General features: G+C 39.3%; 1 protein-coding gene across 1 annotated transcript in view; it reads left to right on the top strand.

The window, feature by feature from the left end:
* CDYL2 (chromodomain Y like 2) overlaps positions 1–17,660 on the top strand; it is a 59,121-nt gene extending 41,461 nt beyond the window's left edge. Inside the window, exons 4-7 of the mRNA XM_064723322.1 lie at positions 5,405–5,577; positions 9,988–10,198; positions 10,925–11,068; positions 13,153–17,660. Coding sequence (XP_064579392.1) covers positions 5,405–5,577; positions 9,988–10,198; positions 10,925–11,068; positions 13,153–13,311 — 687 coding nt within the window. The 3' untranslated portion in view covers positions 13,312–17,660. The remainder of the gene's footprint in view (positions 1–5,404; positions 5,578–9,987; positions 10,199–10,924; positions 11,069–13,152) is intronic.
* Positions 17,661–18,552: the final 892 nt, after the last annotated feature.

Below are 18,552 nucleotides of genomic sequence, written 5' to 3'. Positions count from 1 at the left end.
TCACACCTCAGCCTGTTCACACCTCAGCCCTGTCCACACCTCAGCCCTGTTCACACCTGAGCCTGTTCACACCTGAGCCTGTTCACACCCCTCAGCCTGTCCCACACCTGAGCCTGTCCCACACCTGAGCCTGTTCACACCTGAGCCTGTCCCACACCTCAGCCCTGTCCCACACCTGAGCCTGTTCACACCTGAGCCTGTCCCACACCTCAGCCCTGTCCCACACCTCAGCCCTGTTCACACCTGAGCCCTGTTCACACCTGAGCCTGTCCCACACCTCAGCCCTGTTCACACCTGAGCCCTGTTCACACCTGAGCCTGTCCCACACCTGAGCCTGTTCACACCTGAGCCTGTCCCACACCTCAGCCCTGTTCACACCTGAGCCCTGTTCACACCTGAGCCTGTTCACACCTGAGCGCGTTCCCCAGGCAGCAAGGGCCTGCTGGATGGCCAGGGCTGCCATGGAGCAGGGAGGGAGCAGCAGGAGCTGCCTCCCAGCACCAGCCTGGCCTGGCTGAGCCTCCTGCAGGCAGAGCTCCTCCAAGGGCTGCCCTCACTGGGGAGATCTCGGCCTTTTCTGCCCCCTCTGTCCTACACAGCAACTTCAAGAGTGTATGAAATACCAGTTTGAGCAGCACCTGAGGGAAGGGTAGATTGTACCTTTGGGGAATCATGTCATTCAATAAGAAAATTAGTAACTTTGTAGTTAATTACCTACAATGGGCAGGTATCCTGAGTCCCTTCTCAAATGCAGACATACACATGGGCAGTAATGCACTGAGTGATCTTAACTGGCTAAAACTGATGGTACACAACATTTATCACTCCTAGTTTTTAAACTATCTAATATTCAGAAGGACTGTCTTGGTAATTACCACAGAACACCCAACACTTGCTTTTAACACTAATTTCTTAAAATGCATTAGATTGCATCAAATCCATCACTCCATCTCTGTCTAAATTACCACTAATTGACACTGCAAGTAATTTAGATGAAGGAGCTCAAGGGCCTGAAAAAATATGAAATCATGGACTGTCTGTGTTCAGTCAGAGCAGACATACCTTTACATTGCTGGCTGTGCTGTTCCACATCAGCAGAGTTCAGATGCTCTAACCAGGGGATTAATTCAGCCTCTTTGGATCTGCCAAACCAATCCATTTCATCCTTTGAGAGTTTTCAATATGCCAGGAACCCACCTCTGTGGAAGAATAAATGATAAGCATGTAATAGTCCTCTCCCTGCATCACCAGCACAGACTATTTCTAGAACCTTTATTGAAGCTCACTTGAAAACCAGGAAATGCATTTTAGAAAACCACTTTACTGACCAGGATGGTCAGGAATTAATCAGGTATTGAGTTCTCCACATGGAGATTGTCTGTTTAAACCTCATCCAGGCCAAGAGCAATCACAGGCTCTTGCCCTTGGAAGACTCATGGCTGTAAACATGAAAGAGCTCCTTTGGCCTCAGTCCAGGCTGCTGCCCATGATCATTCACACCACAAAATCCAGCACCTCCAGGACTGGCAATTTCACATTCTTGCTGGCAATTACAGCAAAAACCCCAGGAACTGAAAGGAGGAAGGTGTTGAATGACTTGTCCCTGCAGTTTGTCACCCATAGCCATAGGTGAGGCAAACTGACAAAGTGTTTTAGGGATGTTCAGAGCATTTTCAGTTTTGATGCCTTTTATCCCCAGTGAATACGAAATACAAAGACACAATTCCTACAAAATGAAGAAAGTGTGTTTCACTTTGTGTAAAGAAGTGCTAACTTCAAGCTTTATTAGACATTCAGTAAATTATGTTTGCCAAATAGCAAATGAAACATTTATTCAGAGCAGGTTTATTTGATGTGCTTAAATAGTGGCCTGGTTATACTTGGCCATCTATGTTAAAAAAAAAAAAAGGTGTGCACTGCAAACAATCATTTTAAACTTTTAAACCTAAGCTTATACAAAATCCCATTCACCCCTCAACAGCTCTGTTTCCCTTTGGGCTTTATAGGAATCTTCAGATGAAATTAATAATTGTGTTCGACCATTGGTCCCTGGTATTTATGCCAATTTAATTAAAATAGCAAATAACTTATTTACATCCAAAAAAAAATTAAAGTCTAGAGAAGTCTAGCTGACTCTTCATACTGGTAACCCCAATTGTGCAGGTGATTTTAGCATGAAATGTGCCAATGCTCTTTCCAGATGCCTTTGCACTGATTGACGTTGGCTTGGTGCTTCTTTAGTAATGGAGTTTTTTCTACAGAAATGTTCAGGGCACTATAGAAATTCTTTCTTATTTTTTACAAGAGCTTATAAAACTTCCACGACAGTGTCACGAAACAGCACAGCTTGTTCTTATTTCAGTAGCTTAGGCTTGCTACTTTTGTTTGTTAAATACATTTCTGAAATATTTAATTATGAATTCCACTAGGGCATTTTTTCTTGTGGGACTTTTGCTGCTCCTGAAGTTCTTTATCCAGTGGTGCTGCTGCTGTTTTAACTCAGCACATCTCAAGGATCCAAATTCTCTTTCAGACTAAATGGACCCCATCACCTCTTCTCATTTAACACTATTAACAGAGCTAGGAGTTAATCTTCCCCTGAATTAAAGTGAAATATTCTCTAAAACAGCCAGTCTTGCACCCAGGAGTGACAGAACTACCTCAAGTATCTTCTCTTACACAAGAATCAAGTTTCAAATTTCAAATATGAATAGCAAGGTTTAAAGTTCTGCCAGGTACATTTTGGAGCACTGGTTTGCCTTCACTTTTCCTACCCTGGAAATAATAAAAAAGAGGCAGGTACAAGTTTACTGTTCTGTGTAGTTCTGCTCTCTACACAAAAGTAAATTGTGGGTTTGGGCCAGTGTTTGTGCCTTCAGCTTTCAAGGTTCCCAAGTCCTTTAGGTGCTGGACAGAAAGGACTCAGAATCAGTAACACAAAATTTATTTATGTAAAAAAGCACAAGTGGGGAAGAGGTTCTAAGAACAACAGAATGGCTTTAAAATTTGGGTTTACAGTAATATTTACAGAATAAATTAAATTATCTGTAAGAATATTCTTAAATTACCTTTAGGAATAGCACAGTGAGTCCTCAGAGATTCAGAAAAGTTAACTTTTATTAACTAGTGCTTCTATTTATGTGAACAAGAGACTTCTGTTCAAGATACTTTGTGTAATTGTGGTGATAAATTCCTAGCTCTTTGATTTTCCCAGAATGTAAGCAAGATGGAAAGCAAAGGGCACCAAATACCTTTGGAAATTTCCTACTTCCAGCAAAAGGCATTAAAATAAGCTCTTAGAGGTTTAATTAAGTTTTTAACTGGTTCATGTTTATTTTGCAATATAAGATGTCCTGTTCAAGAATTAATGAGATTACTTACTTGACAGGATTAAAAATATAAGCAACTTCTGAGAAGGTGATAATTTTATGATATATTTGTGTTTCAATAAAACAGTAAGTGAAGCACTAGGTCTGGTCTAAATTTACAATCCAGCCAACTACCATAACCTAAATAACTGGCCCATTCTGTTGTGTAAATGCTGCCTCAGAAACTTTCATCAAATGCATTCAAAAAGAAATACTGTCCCCACAATTGCTGAATGGGTATCATCATGGCATCATACTTAATGCAGCATTCCTCACTGGATAGAAAAATGTATTCCCTAATATTATTTATACATTCACCCTAAGAAAGAGCAGATTGTGAGATTTTTTTTCCAGTGAATTGAGAGGATAACATTGCATTCAGATGGAGCTAGGAAAACCAAAATACTTTCTTTTTTTTTTTTTTTTAATTTTAATATCTACCACATTCTAAAGTTTCTCTTTTAACACTGATTAAAGGTTTTAGGGGGTCTTCCCCTTTGTTTCCCCATTATATGTGCAGTGTTGCTGTGTTTCTCCAAGCTGAGGGCTGAGACAGCCTCTGAGACTCTCAGAATAAACAGTGCTCCTGAAATTGCTGATGACATTTTTGTACCTGCATAAGAATTTCGAATACACTTCCAAATTCTGCAGCTTTTAATTACTTCACTTCCACCCACTGTCACACACTCAGTATTACAGGCGTTCTGAAGTGCTCTTGTGGAAGTGAAGCATCTGAAAGTTCACCAGCTGCTCTCTCAGGGCCAGTCCCAGCAGCCAGCAATACTCATCCTCACACAAACCCACAGGGAAAGCAGCACAATCCATAGGATTTCTATGAAAAGGCTAACCAGGGGGTGGCACCAACAAAACTTCAGTGTTCAGGGACATTTCTTAAACAAGGCACTTCAGAGATCTAAAGAAGTTTTGGTAGCAGAAAGTAGTGAACAGAAATAATCACAGGCTAAAAAATCTTGGGTTTCTCTCACATGGAAACTCTATTTAAATCCCCAGCCACATTTAGCTCTCTCTTACCTAAATTTACACCAACAGCAAAGCTTTTGGTGCAAAAGAGAAAGCTTTGAGACAGCAGGACCATGTCTATAGGAAATACTTTGGCACATGGGTATGATTAAGGACAGGAGGTGTCACACTAGATGAAATCAGGGCCCTGAGTGAGGAGTAAATTGTTTGCAACGAGAAGCACATTATAGAGGAGAGGGGGCTGAAATGAGTTCCAGCTCACAAACCATGCCCAACTGTGACCAAACAAGAAGTTACCCATCAGAAGTTTATGAAATAAAATTTCCTTTTAAAAATCATGAGGAAACAATTCTCTGTGCAGGTGAAAGGCCGTTTTCCTACAATACCAGCAGCTCAATTCTATACAAATTTTGATTAGGTATGATTCATGGTGTAATTAATAGCTTGGTCCAGTTTTAAAACAAAGTCAAAATGTCTCTTTTTCAAGGGACTTCTATGATTTAGCTTTTGTAAACTGTAAAAATGAATAATATATTTGTCATGTTGATGTATATGATGTCCTCTTGTCCTGCTTTGCTCTGGTTGTAGTTATGTAAACCAAAGTAGTTGAAGTACTGAAAACTGGGGTTTAAAAATTTTGCTTTCAAGCTGTTGAGGTTAATAATAGGCTTTTGCTGTGATAAATATGTTCCCAAGAATACAGTAATGTACACAATGAAAATTAAAAAGCGATATTTGAAATTATTTAAATTGCAATCAAATAGCATAAGCTGGGTAGAATTTCCCATACAACAAAGAATCCCCAAGTCCTAAAACCTCTCGGAATTAGTAAAACATCAAGAAAGCACTGCCAAATAGAAAATATTCTGCAAACTCTCAGTGTTATCATTCTAATGATTCTAATATCATTCTATATTAAAATTCTATACATAATTGATGTAACTATTAATAGCGCCCAAAATTTAAGTCTCTCAAAATCAATAAGGTTTGTAAAAGTAGGGAAATGATATTGCCACGGCATGCATGTCGAATTGTTTACTTTTCTTTATCCACAGATCATGAAGGAAGTTCGGAGAGCATTGTGCAATGCATCAGCTGATGACAGTAAACTCTTACTTCTCAGCGCAGTGGGAAGTGTATTCTGTAGTGGCCTAGATTACTCATATTTAATTGGCAGGTTATCCAATGACAGAAGAAAGGAAAGCACTAGGATTGCAGAAGCTATAAGGTGACCCAAGCTTACCTATGATCTCTAAATTATGAAATGCAGTGTGTGATTATAAAGATATTTATCAGGTCCAAAAATGTTGTATATTTAAATGTTGATTGCATTCCAATTATAGTCCTGCAAATTTGTTTAGTAAAAAGAAACTTGGACCTTTCCATATTAGAAAAGAAAGCACATTTATTCCAGTGCTAATATCCATAGGGATTTATTTTATTCTAATTCTCTGTATTTAATATTTCAAATCATTCCTCCAAAATCAAATACAACTTTGTTGTTGTTTTTCCAAATTCAGTATTGCTTCATGTTCTAAAGTGGTTCCTGAAAGGCAGATCTTTTACTTGTTTTAATGTTCATCATTTTAATTAATTTCAGTCCAAATGGGAATCCATGGCTTATATTCTGTTGAAATAGCAGTCTGCCACTGTATTTCAGAACCTTACTAGAAGGGTCTCCACTCTTCTTCTTAAATTTAAATTACTTAATATATATGTAAATGTAATTTTATTTTTGTAACTAAAATGCAACTTTCCTTATACATATATATATATATATCACATCACCTTAATAGAATTCCAGGGTTTATGACATGCAGTCTGCAAATCAATCTGCACAACACATCACCAAATGTTCCATTATCCACTAGGCAGATTTTCCAGTATAAATCAATATTATTCCACTAAAGCCAATGGTATTTCACCAGGAGACAATTTGGTCCCTTTTTCCCCCCATTTTCTACAAATAAATATTGTTCTGAGAGCTTTAAAACTTTATGCAACAATACTATGAAGGAATATTAAAGAATTTTTTACAAGATATGTCTACTTGGGATTTATTAGTATAATGTAAGATCAGGTTTAGATATTACACAAAGTATATTAACCACCAATTATCTTGGTTACAACTACTGCAGATCAGCTTGGATTCCAGGTTTAAAAATTGTGAAATTCTCAAAGTAGCAATTATTTTGAAAGACTTTAAAAGACACTTCTTAAATGTAGTAAGTTACAAGCTGTTTATAAGACCCTAAATATGCTCAAATATCATGGAGTGATATTTTTTAAAAGAGAAACCCTTTGAAGGACACAATTTAAGTTTATTTTTTAAATGTGAGGGTTTTTTAACAATGTAAAACAAAAAAAAAAATAGTGAGGGTAGAAAATCACAATTCTTGTTTGAAAACACAGGCACACTCACCACCCACCAAAAGATACAAATTTAGTATTATTGTAAAAATTGTGCAGTTAAGTGTTGCTATATAAGTTTACATTTATTTGCATACATCTAATATACAGGTGTACTTATCAATCCAACATTTAAATAAGCCAGACTGTGATACTCAGTTTTTCCACCCTTGGACTCACAGAACACTCTTGAAATACTGGTACAATGTACTGCTTGTACCTTGTCAAGAATGTCGGCTTCAGGCCCACTGAAAATAGATTTTTATTGTACTTCTGGAAACAATACCCTACGTTTTCCATTTAGCACTCCCTGTGCTTTCTGTGAACAAAGGACTCAGCTCATGGAAAATAAACTGTAATAAGAGAAGAAAAATGTCCATTGCTTTTTTCAATGGTTTGGATGTCCTAAAATACATCCATGGATCTCTGCCTCTGCTGCTTTACATCAAGTTAGACTTGTATCAAAGTGAATTTGAAGTCTTGGTTTCCATGTGTTTCCACTTTCCAAGCGTGGCTCTCCTGTACCGGTCACAGCTGAAGTTTCAGTCCCTATCAAGTCTCCTCTCCCATGAATGGATCAGTCACTGGGGCTGGCAGTGAACGGATGTGCAGCACTGCAGCTCCATCCCAGACCCATCCCAGTCCCACCAGTGAGCTGCCACCATCCCCACGCTGTCCTGGAGCAGGGAAAGGGCAGAGAGGCTGCACAGTGTGACCTGCAGAGGCCTGGGATGGACTCCTGGAAGGCATTCCCAGCACTGGGCTCACACCAGCAGCTGGGCAGCGCTGTGGGACCTGAGCCACAACAGTCTGGGTGTGCTCAGAAGAAAACAGACAAGGACAAATTTACTTGCTCAGCTTCTTTACAGCCCTGGATGTAAAGCCTACAAGCCCTCAAGCCCTGATCAGCAGCAAGAGCCTGGAAGAGTGCAGAGGTGTCTGAGCATCCCAGCATGTATTCCATGGTCAGCCTCCCAGATGTGCTCTAGCAAATCCAGAAGCCTCCTGCAGACACTTTTTCCTGTATGTAAGCATCTGGATCTACTGCACAACAGCTATAATGTGAAAGCCTTTTCAAAGACTGCTTTGAACTGAAACAAGGATCCTGTAGCCCAGAAACTCCCTGGGTGAACTTACGGTTTGGAGACAAGGAAACGTGCCAAGTTCAGGGTACAGAGACAACCCACTGAAACAAGGCACCCAACAGGAAACAAAGATAAATGGAGTGCTGGTCACTGCAGCTTCTGGAGACCAAAGGCAGGCATTTGTTCCCCTCATCATCTCCCAGTGTAGCCTTTCACTCCATCCTAGAAGTAGCATGTTCCATACCCATTCATTTTACCATCCTCTGTGCTCCCCATTCTTCCCTCATGACAGAGGCTCTCTGTGTCTTTTCTCGAGTTCCACTCTCTCCAGGTCCTCCCTTCCTTGCTCACTCATCTGAAGATTTCTTCAACCCTTCCCCTCCATTAATGTGTTCTGCTTTATTCTTCTTCCACATTATGTTTCCTCTCCACATCCCAAATTGCTTTTCCATATTCACTTCCAGTCCCGTTTATCACCATGATTCCCGCTTCTCTCCACAACACTGGTTTTATCTGCCTCCACAGGATCCTCAGATTTACTGCCACCATTTATCCTTGGTTTGCTTTCTTTTTACCTATCATTCATCACATCCCTATTCACAACTGCAGTCCTGTCTGAAAGACTTACGTAACTACAGAGGTTCTCAAAATTCTGGAATTAATGAGGTGCAGTGATCCACAGTCACTACTCAGTCATAAACAACCAAAGAAATAATGAGATAAGGGAACAGCATTGTATCTGCAACAAAAACTAATCACAACTCTCCTTAACCCTGCTCTCCTCTAGACAGAAATGGTCTTGAACAGACAAAAACCATGTTCCTTATTTCACTCTCTTTGTCTTGACTGCGATCTCCTGGTTTACTACTGTGAACAGAGCTGCATCAATTCTCTATTTTCCCATGGTCCTCCTTACTAGAGGACTTCAAAAACAGAATGTATTAATTGAAAATTTAATGCTGGGTCATCTCAGACTCTTTGTCCTCATGTAAAACACAGCCAGTGCCCCTGCACTTCAGCCCAGCTGCCACATGTGCTCTCTAACATGCAAGGCCCACCTGTGCTCAGGTACAGAGGCCTGGATCCTTTTGACCTCAGTGGGAGAGCAGCAACTCATCAAGGGCACATTTGACAAAATGTTCTTTCCTAAAATCTGTCAGCAAAGATGCACTCTGGATCTAATAAATAACCAGTGCAGGGACAGAATCTCCTCTTCTGCTTGGAATTTGATTTATCCATGTCTTTTTTCTAAAGTAACTGAGCATCTCGTTTGCCTCCATATACCTGCTGTGCACTGAGCTGCTGGAGCCCATCATTTGCCCACAATTACACTCTTGCTTTTTCCTAATTGGTGTAAAGGCCGTTCCATTCAACAGATGTCTTTCCACAGCTGCTGGTAGGTAGCTGATTTAAAAGCTCTCATTGCACAGAATTTAACTTATTCTAGTTCATTCATCCAGATGAATCCGATGACATTTAACTTCCCTGTAATTTCTCATCACATTACTGGGGTAGTCAGCCAAGGGCATCTGCTTTGTAAGGCTTTGCTGAAGATTTTTGCAATGAAGATCCAACTGAAGATCACTCATCCTGTTCAAACATTTCTCTGACTCCTCTTTACATGTCTTGTTCTTTCTGCTGGTGCCATAAACATTACAATCTCCAAATCCACTGATGGGACTTGCAGTAACTTTGACACAGAATCTTAAGAGAACTTTTTGGAAAAAAAAAATTCAGCATATTATATTTCATCAGCAGCCAAACAAGGTCCATCCCAGCCACTGTGGGGCAAACCAAGAAGTGCTGCGTGTTCAAGCTCGGGAGTTACTGGTCCAGAAGTAAAAGTAACCCAACCAAACCTTCCTGCAAAAAGTATCACACTCAATGCAATCCACTTAATCAGACCATATACAACATACACAAAACTATGCAACAGCCCAGGTACTCAGAAAGATTAAATAACTAAAAGTAAGCAGACTTTTCCATGTGCAAACTACAAAGTATCTTGCAGTTCTGACCTCATAAAACTGGCCATTTGTTGTGTTCTTCTGTGGTTCTAATTTGTTTTCAGATTAAGTACTTTAAACTTGGATATTTATATGTTACTTCTGTATTCAAGATCTTTCTTTTATTTTTTATTTTAGGGATTTTGTAAAAGCTTTTATTCAGTTTAAGAAGCCAATTGTGGTTGCTATCAACGGCCCTGCTCTGGGGTTAGGAGCTTCTATTTTACCACTCTGTGATATCGTTTGGGCAAGTGAGAAGGCTTGGTTTCAGACACCATATGCAACAATCCGACTCACTCCAGCTGGCTGCTCATCATACACATTCCCACAAATTCTGGGTGTTGCACTGGTAAGGTTTTCTACCTCAAATTGCTGAAGAACCTTTCATAAATTCCTGATTCTTTCTCTCTTTAAAAAGTAAACAGTTTTCTTAATTGTCTTTAATGAAAATGAAATCTGTGGAAAGTTCATCTAATCACTACCCACTTCTTATCATGAAATAATCCTGGAATTCAATATACAACAGCTGCTGTACACAAGAAAGATTGAAAAAGCAAAGATTGTCAACAGCATGGTAGAAAAGGGAAGAAATACATTAGCAGAATAACCTTGCAGAGTAGTTGTCTGTATCATGCTAGGAGTGGGCAGTAATACAGCCAGATACTGCTCTCTGCTCTTTAAAGATAATCCACAATGATTCCAGTAAGGCTGCTTAGCTTTTACCAGTAAATAAGAATTATTATACCAATTATACCAATAAATTAGAATTTGCCCCACAAATATTTCCTACTGGGTTCCATGACTCTCCACACAGTATCACTGATAGTTACTCTTGTAAGATCAGCAATACAGATTCACCATGCATGCCAGCACATTTCTCTTAAATTAAACCCATGCTATGCTCTGGCCACCTGCACAATCCTTAAATAGCTACTGAAACTCCTTTTAAAGTATTTTGCAGTATGGAAAGATACAGAAGAACATTTGTAATTTAATCGTAAAAATAGCAGGCAAGTATGAGAAAAATCTGAAGGGAATTATAACCCAAGATTACCAGAGTCTTTTGGTTTCACAGGCAAATGAGATGTTGTTCTGTGGGAGAAAGCTGACAGCACAGGAAGCCTGCAGCAGAGGACTGGTGTCACAAGTATTCTGGCCAACAACATTTAGCCAAGAAGTGATGCTACGAGTGAAAGAAATGGCATCCTGCAGTGCAGTGGTAAGAAATCTAACTCCATTAAATTTCACAGACATTTCACACAGGTAAGGTGTGCTCCCAAGGCCTGTCACATGTGGGACCTCAGTTTCCACACCCATACCTGTGAAAGAAGGCTGACATCAGAAAACCTGGATAGGAATCAGTGAGTTTCTCATTTTTCAGGGATCAGGATGGGGGGAATTATTTCCTTTCACAATATTGGCAGTTATTCAATGAGTGGCACCTCCTTGCCCCAGATTTTGAAAGGGGATTTTAGCACAGGTTTCCTGCATGAAGGTGTAACAGTCTGAAACTCTACAACTGTACTGGGAAACCTGTAAGAAAACAGATTTGCCCTTCACTTTGTCCTGGCCTACAGGACAGGATTTCAGCTGAATCTGCCTTCTTTCTGCACCTGCACTGCTGGTGCAGAATGTTCCAGACAGAAGGGTAGGATAGTGCCAGCTAAGCTCTGCTGTGAAGGAGAGGTGAGATCCAGACAAGGGGGATTTGAACACATTCTGGTCACAGTGTATTATAACTTTCCTTTTGTGTACACAAAAGTTGAAAGAAAATCCTTTCCTGTCTTCCTAGAGGTTTTTCCCTTCAGGCAGATGTACTCCTATTCTGGGCACATCCTTGTTTAAAAAACATGCAGTGAAGAAAGTGATACTGGCTGCAATAAAACTGCAGTAATTAAAGTGAAAACTGTTATAGTTTCTTGCTGTATTTCCTATGTCTGAAACTGTCTCAGCATCCCTCAGTTTCATTGGAAAGATCTGCTGTAAAAGGAGGTAGAGACACAAGAGAATTTTAATTAAACAAAGTGTAGATTCGATCTCACAGAAGACATTGAGAATGAAACTCTCTGGAAATTTAGCAGAATTTTATTTGATGATGCTGATATAATGTGTATTATTTGAGTAGAGAAAACCTCTGGGCTTTACTGTGAATTCTTCCTTCCCTCACTGCTATTGGCTGTCCATGAAATTTTCTCAAGACGCCTTGGAAAGACCGGTTCTGAGTTGTGGACAAAGATAAACCTTCAAAGACTTGTTCACAAACAGACCACAAAAAATGCACAGGGCCCTTGATTTGCTATTAACACCATTTACTTGAGTTAAAGACTAAGACTACTTTGCAATAGCAGTGTTGAAACCCACAACACGTAGGAACTGGGCTTAACATGAAGGTCTGGGCAAAGCTGAATGAAGAGAATGCACCTCCCTTCCCACAGAACACTGTGTTAGTTATATTAAATCTCCTGTCCTCAGCAAATCAGTAATGTAGGAATTATTACTGGGTTTGTTTGACCAGTTCATTTCCTTGTGAGATCCAGACTGGTGGTGTGTATTTAAAAACTAAGGAATCAATCTCAATGTGTTTAAAAATGGGTCTGGGAGAAAGGAGCTGAACTATGGGAGCAACCATGGACCTACAGTTTGTGCCTTTCAGAACTTGCAACAATTACTAAGAGCTTGAGGTTGGGCTTTCTATTGCAAAGATCTCAGGTAATTTGTTGTATCTGCCAAGTAAATCTAATTCCACAACACAGTCGGAGGATGCTTGTTTTGCTTAGCACAAATCTTTCACAAACTATTTAACTTCTATAAAAATGTAAGCAGATAGACTTAAAAGGGGATTTGCAGTAAAGGCCCTTTCCTATTAATTTCTGTATTGATAAGTAAATAATACATGAGGGAAAATTGTTAAAGATAATGGACGTCCACATTTGGGTTTCCAACATGTCTACCCTTAAAGGCCACCTTCCAGAAAACAGGTAGCCAGTATATTGTCCCTCACACATTTTCATTTCAATGTGAGGGAGTTCAGCTCCTTGTGCTTCACGGCGCACCTTCAATAAACTAAGGTACTTTAGAATCCCTCATTCTTTTAAAAACCTGGCACTAACCCATCAACCTCAATTCTTAAAGATGCTGACTATCAGCAAGTGGAGTTGTGGCTAGAAATCAAATGTAATTTCTGTGCCCAGAGAAGTTATTTAGATCGTAAAACAGAGTCAGTATAAAAATGCTGGTCATGCCATTATCCATAGTAATTTTTTCAGATTCAGAATAAAATACGGAGTTGTATTTTGGCTTTAGGTGTTGGAAGAGTCCAAATGTCTCGTGCGGAGCTTCCTGAAATCCGGACTTGAAGAGGTGAACGAGAAGGAGTGTCAGATGTTAAAACAGCTGTGGAGTTCTTCCAAAGGACTGGATTCATTATTCAGCTACTTGCAAGACAAAATTTATGAAGTCTGATATCTTGGCCTAACTTAAAGAGAAATTGCTCCGGTTGTGACCAGAGTCAGACATGACCATGTTTGAGAAGCAGAGGCAATGCATCAGTGAGGAATTTGTGACAGTGATCCCAATGCCTGTGGCTGTGTGAGCTGCACAGCCGCTCGTAGCTGGTTTGATTTTGTGTAACCAAGACGTGGGCAGGCGTTCAGTGCACGTAACCTGTGCAGAGGCTGCATCTTTCACATTGCTCATCCACATCCAACTCTACATTCCATGTGCTGAGAAGCACCACTGAGGCCCAGCAAGGCTCACCCCCCTGTAAGGGTTTATTTTGTCTGTCCTTCTTAACTTATTCTTGCTGTTGCAGCACATCTGGGCTGACACAGAGGGCTCAGTCTAAAATCTAGGTCAGCACGACCTTTGATAGACCCAAAAACCGTACATTAGAAATATGTTAATTATTTTTTTCTAAGTTCTAACAGTTTAATGGAAAAATTTGATAATTTATATGTATAATATGTAAAGTTAGTTTACAAAAACTTCTAGAAATTTTTTCTTTGTTAAATTTATTTAACTTATTTATTTTGTGTTCATATTCAGCTGTTTATTGATCACAGATCTTATTTTCATATTACCCTTTTGACTGAATTGAAGGTATCACATGAGAATGCAAACACATTTTTAGCAGCAAACTGAGTAGAAAAATAAAGAATATATAGAAAACCCACAGAATATTGTGGGCAGTAAATGAAACAGCCACGTGCATGCTCCTCTATGTGTAAAACTGTACAAAAAATGTATGAAACAGATTCATTTGCCAGGGTTAAGAGAAAAAAAAAAGTGGGTTCTGACACAGTGAGTCCCCCTTAAGTCTCTCTTCACTTTCTGCCTTCTTGAGGAGCACTGAAGGGCTCACCAACCAGATGCTTTATTTAAGTTTACTATACTCCTGTTAGCCGATACCAGTAACAGGGTGAGTGGTGCCCTTGCGTGGCATCGTACTGTTTTTCAGGTTTAAACACCCCTCATGGTCTGAAGTCTAAAAGCAAATCCTTATGAGCCTTAGTCTAGCTGCCTGATTCCTCAGGTGTGAGATAATTTCTGCTCTGGAGGCCTTTGGGTGTGGGCCAGCAGTTTATACAAGGTGCTAGGCATTGAACTCAGTGGAGGCAGAAGTTTTATTTTGCTTTTCCCAGCTCTCCACATCTGGCCACCCCAGCACCTGTTACAAGAACTTCTGGCTATCCATAAAAGCAGTCCACAATAAAGAAGGAAAATCCAATCTGCTCTTTTGGAATGTGATCCTAGTACTGTTCAGTGACACTGACAGACTTCTGAACACTGGATGTCTCTCAGTTCTTTCCTGCCATGGGCAGTTTGTGTGGAAAGGACAGGAGCATGCTCTGAGACTTCACCTGCCATTGTACGCCCAAATTGAAACCTCTTGAAGCAGAAGCTTTGCACATTTGTTTGCTTTGTAATTTGTGCACTTGCTCTCCACCCTTGAGCTCAGTGACTTATTATGATTTAAACCTCTGCAAATGAGGCTGCTCAGCTTTCTCCGTCTTAGCATTTCCATAAAGAGTTTCAACAAAGCCTATGTAAAGTTAACAAACAGGTGATTACAGTAAACAGTAGCCTTCAACATATTAATGTAACATTTCTTTTTCCACAAATAATTAGAAGTGCTGTTTTTATGCCCTAATTGTACCACTGAATTTTAAGGAAATCATTACTCTAAATGCAGAAGTTCTCATGGTAATTCTTCATTAAAAAGACAGAATCTGGCTTCTAATTAGCCTGTTCAAAATGTTTTTTAAAAGGAACTTATTAGCTTATTTTAAAATGACTGAAAGAGAACTCTTTCAATAACTATTTGAAGTGATGGGTGCACCACTTGGTTTATACCAACCCTTGCTGTTGTGCACAACTTGCCAGCAGCACCGTGGGGCATGTTGGATTGATGTGCTGGGCTCCCAGCAGGGCAGGTGCACACGGAGTCACCTGGAAAAAGAGGGGTTACCCAGTGAAAACCACTCACACACACACACACACACGAGTTTGCACAATCAGGCCTCCAGCAGACACCTTCAGAAAAAGAAAAAAAGGCAATGGAAAGTACCACGATTCCTCAATTTCCTTTATTTCCTTTCCTCCCGTCCAGAGAGCCATAACTCCTAGTCATGTGTTAATAAGATTTTAGGAAGTTTATTTCAATACTATGCTTAGTTTTTGTAGATAAATACAGCAAGATTGCTCAGCAATGTGAAGGAATGCGTTCCGAAAGAGATTTGCAAACAGAGAAGAATCTTACATTGTTGGATCTTTTAAACTGCACCATTTCATCTGAATTTTCAGATATCTGTATCTTAGCATTTTTTATGACAAAGGAATGGTTGAAATACATTTTCTATAATTATTTTTCCATTAAAGCAAGCGCTAACCATAGTTAACATTTTTAATTATTCATATCTATACAGTTACAATCTAGTTTTCATGGAATCTATTTTCCCTTCAAAAAAGAGTAATAACAATGTTGAAAGCTTCTTTTCCAGTATTTAAATATCAGAATCTAAATTTTCTCTTGTGTTTCTATCCTTACTAGGTATTCAGATATCTAGATGTACTGTACATATTAGTCTGGGTACCTTTACTAATATTCACAGTATTTAAGATTAAAAATGCAATTTGTTGTTTAAGTATGTTATTTTATTCTTGTGTAAATTGTTTTGTACAATCTTTAAAATTCTACAGTTTTGCATTTGTAGATATTAAAGGTAAGCGATTTATTTTGTGTTGTCCTGCATGTATATTTTTGCTGTAGATAAGTGTTGCTTAGTTTACTATTTCAGTACATTTCTGTTTAAATAAATAAGCTTACAAACTTTAATACAGTATATATTTTCAAAATATAAACTTTTATATTTCTGTGGTAGGTTAGGGTATGCGTTTTAGGCAATCTTTTTCACTACTATGAACTGTTCTTTTAATCTATAATATAATGGTTTTGTGCCAATAGTTTTTCATTAGAATAAAATGCTCTTTTAATGTTAGGGATGAACAAACAGTTTTGGTTGGGGTTTGTTTTATTTTTGGTTTTGGGTTTTTTAATTATTTTTCCAGCCTTTACAGTTTTAAATATAATTTATAAATGCATTGCATTTGTGAATAAGCCTTACCATTAGGTACAAGAAATCTTTAAAGCTGCATAATTGCTTGTGCAGCACTAAGGACTTCCCCAAATAATTGCTGTAAGAAAGTTAGCAAATCAGAGTACAGGGCCTTAAGTTTTTCTTGTGAAAAGGATAATACGGGTTGTTTCTTTGAACAACATAGGTAGACTTGTCAGCATGGGCTTTGTTATATATAAACTGTGCATTTGTGCTCCCAACCATGGTAGTTTAATCTCAGGCTTTGTGTGGCTGGGTCTATAAAAGTCAAATCTGGCTAAAGCCAGCACTCTTTAGGAGACACTAAAGAAGTTTACATAAGAGACTTATAGACAATCTTATCATAGTACATTTGGGTACTCCTATCCTCGATGTGTTATCTGTGTCTGCCCAATTAACCGTATGTTTTAAGCCATATTAAATCTCTTTACTGCTACTTTAAATACTACACTGAAAGTCATTCACTAGCTTGCTTGCTCACAGACAGGATTTCGATTTTTAGTGAATAAAAATGTTATGCCTTCCATAAAAAACAAAGGACCAAAGAATTGCATTATTCTAATCAAGCATTAGTTCCTTGCCAGTGAACTAGTTTGACATTTGTACCGAAGATCAAACAGTCTCTTTCTGCTTCAAACACTGCATCCTCATCCATGTCAGGTGTAAGGGGGAAAGATGTATCCACTGAGCTATTGGGAAAGGAGTGATGTTCAGCTGGGATGGCATGTCTATTGGTAAGGCTTATTACCAAACCTCTGAGATGAAGCAAAGAACCAAAAATTCACAAGTTATGTCAATGTAAATTTATTTTCAGAACTTGCACAAATAATTAATTGTAGAACTTTGCAAATTAGGCCCTTAAGTTATTTTGTCAGAATGCCATGGAACAGACTAAAACAGTTTCTAATATTTGTAATGATGAGTACATATTATAATATTATAAGGGTACAGGCACCCCTATATCACAGTGTTGTAAATATTTTCTGAAACTGGTACAGTACTGAGGGACTTGTATCTTCTGATATATCAAATATTGACTGTCTAGATCAAATTGTACACAATTTATTTGTTGATGGTCCTGTAACTAGTGTATGGACACATTTCTGGGTGCCTTAGAAGTTGTATTTTTCATGTGTGTTAATATGCAGTATTTATACATTGTGAGAAGCTGCTTTGAATAAAAACATTGAAACTTCATTTCACTGCAGTGATTTTCAGTTTTACATAATCAGAATGAATGTGGTAAGTGGTAGCCATTATATATGATAATGCTATTCACAGGCTCCTGCCTTTCCAAAGACACCAGGCACACAGCGGGCTTTTCAAAAGAAAATGAATTTTTTTCACATAGCAAAACCCAGGGCACTAAAAGACACTGCATGAAGAACTCTCTGAAATCAATTATGATCCATTTCAATTACCATTCCTTGATCAAGACCAAGAAAACCAGCAAGAACTGTCTCACAAAGGCACTTCTAGGACACCATTACCCCTTCACATACTTGCACCTAAAGCATTCGTGCCCAGACCCAGCTGCTCCAGGCAGGATTTTGGCTCCACGTGAGGGAATTTGATTTTGAAGTGGTGTTTGCCAGACCAGGCCAGCCCCAGCCTGGTGCAGGAGGTGGATCAGCCTGGGGGCCCCCATGGCTCCAGACAAAACTCCTGCCAGGGGCTCCTGTGTTCCAGGGGATTCTCTGCCCACAGCATCCACAAATGCCCTTTGCAATCATGGATCTCCTGTGATTAGAAGAGTAACTGTAAATTACTTCTGCCCGGGGCAGAAAAGGAAGGAGATTTTTACAGAGAGCCAGGGTTAGACAACCCAGTTATCCAATAAGGTCTGAAAAAATTACCTACATTCACTCAAAGGGAACTGTCCGGTTTTCGGCTGTTTGAAGGGCCTGGAAAGGCCCGGGGTGGCCTTGGGGCAGCCCGCGTATCAAAGGACGAGAAGAGGCTTCAGTTCTTCTTTCGGTCTTTATGTTTATTAATTGTTTATCTAAAAGATTTTCTTTCGGCCCGACAGAGCTCTGCTCAGCAGCCAGCCATGAGCACACTGTGTAGCCCTCCGGACAGTCCCCCTATC

This window comes from Zonotrichia leucophrys, chromosome 11 (genome assembly GCF_028769735.1).
Source record: "Zonotrichia leucophrys gambelii isolate GWCS_2022_RI chromosome 11, RI_Zleu_2.0, whole genome shotgun sequence".
NCBI lineage: Eukaryota > Metazoa > Chordata > Aves > Passeriformes > Passerellidae > Zonotrichia > Zonotrichia leucophrys.
This window is presented reverse-complemented; position numbering and strand designations above follow the sequence as displayed.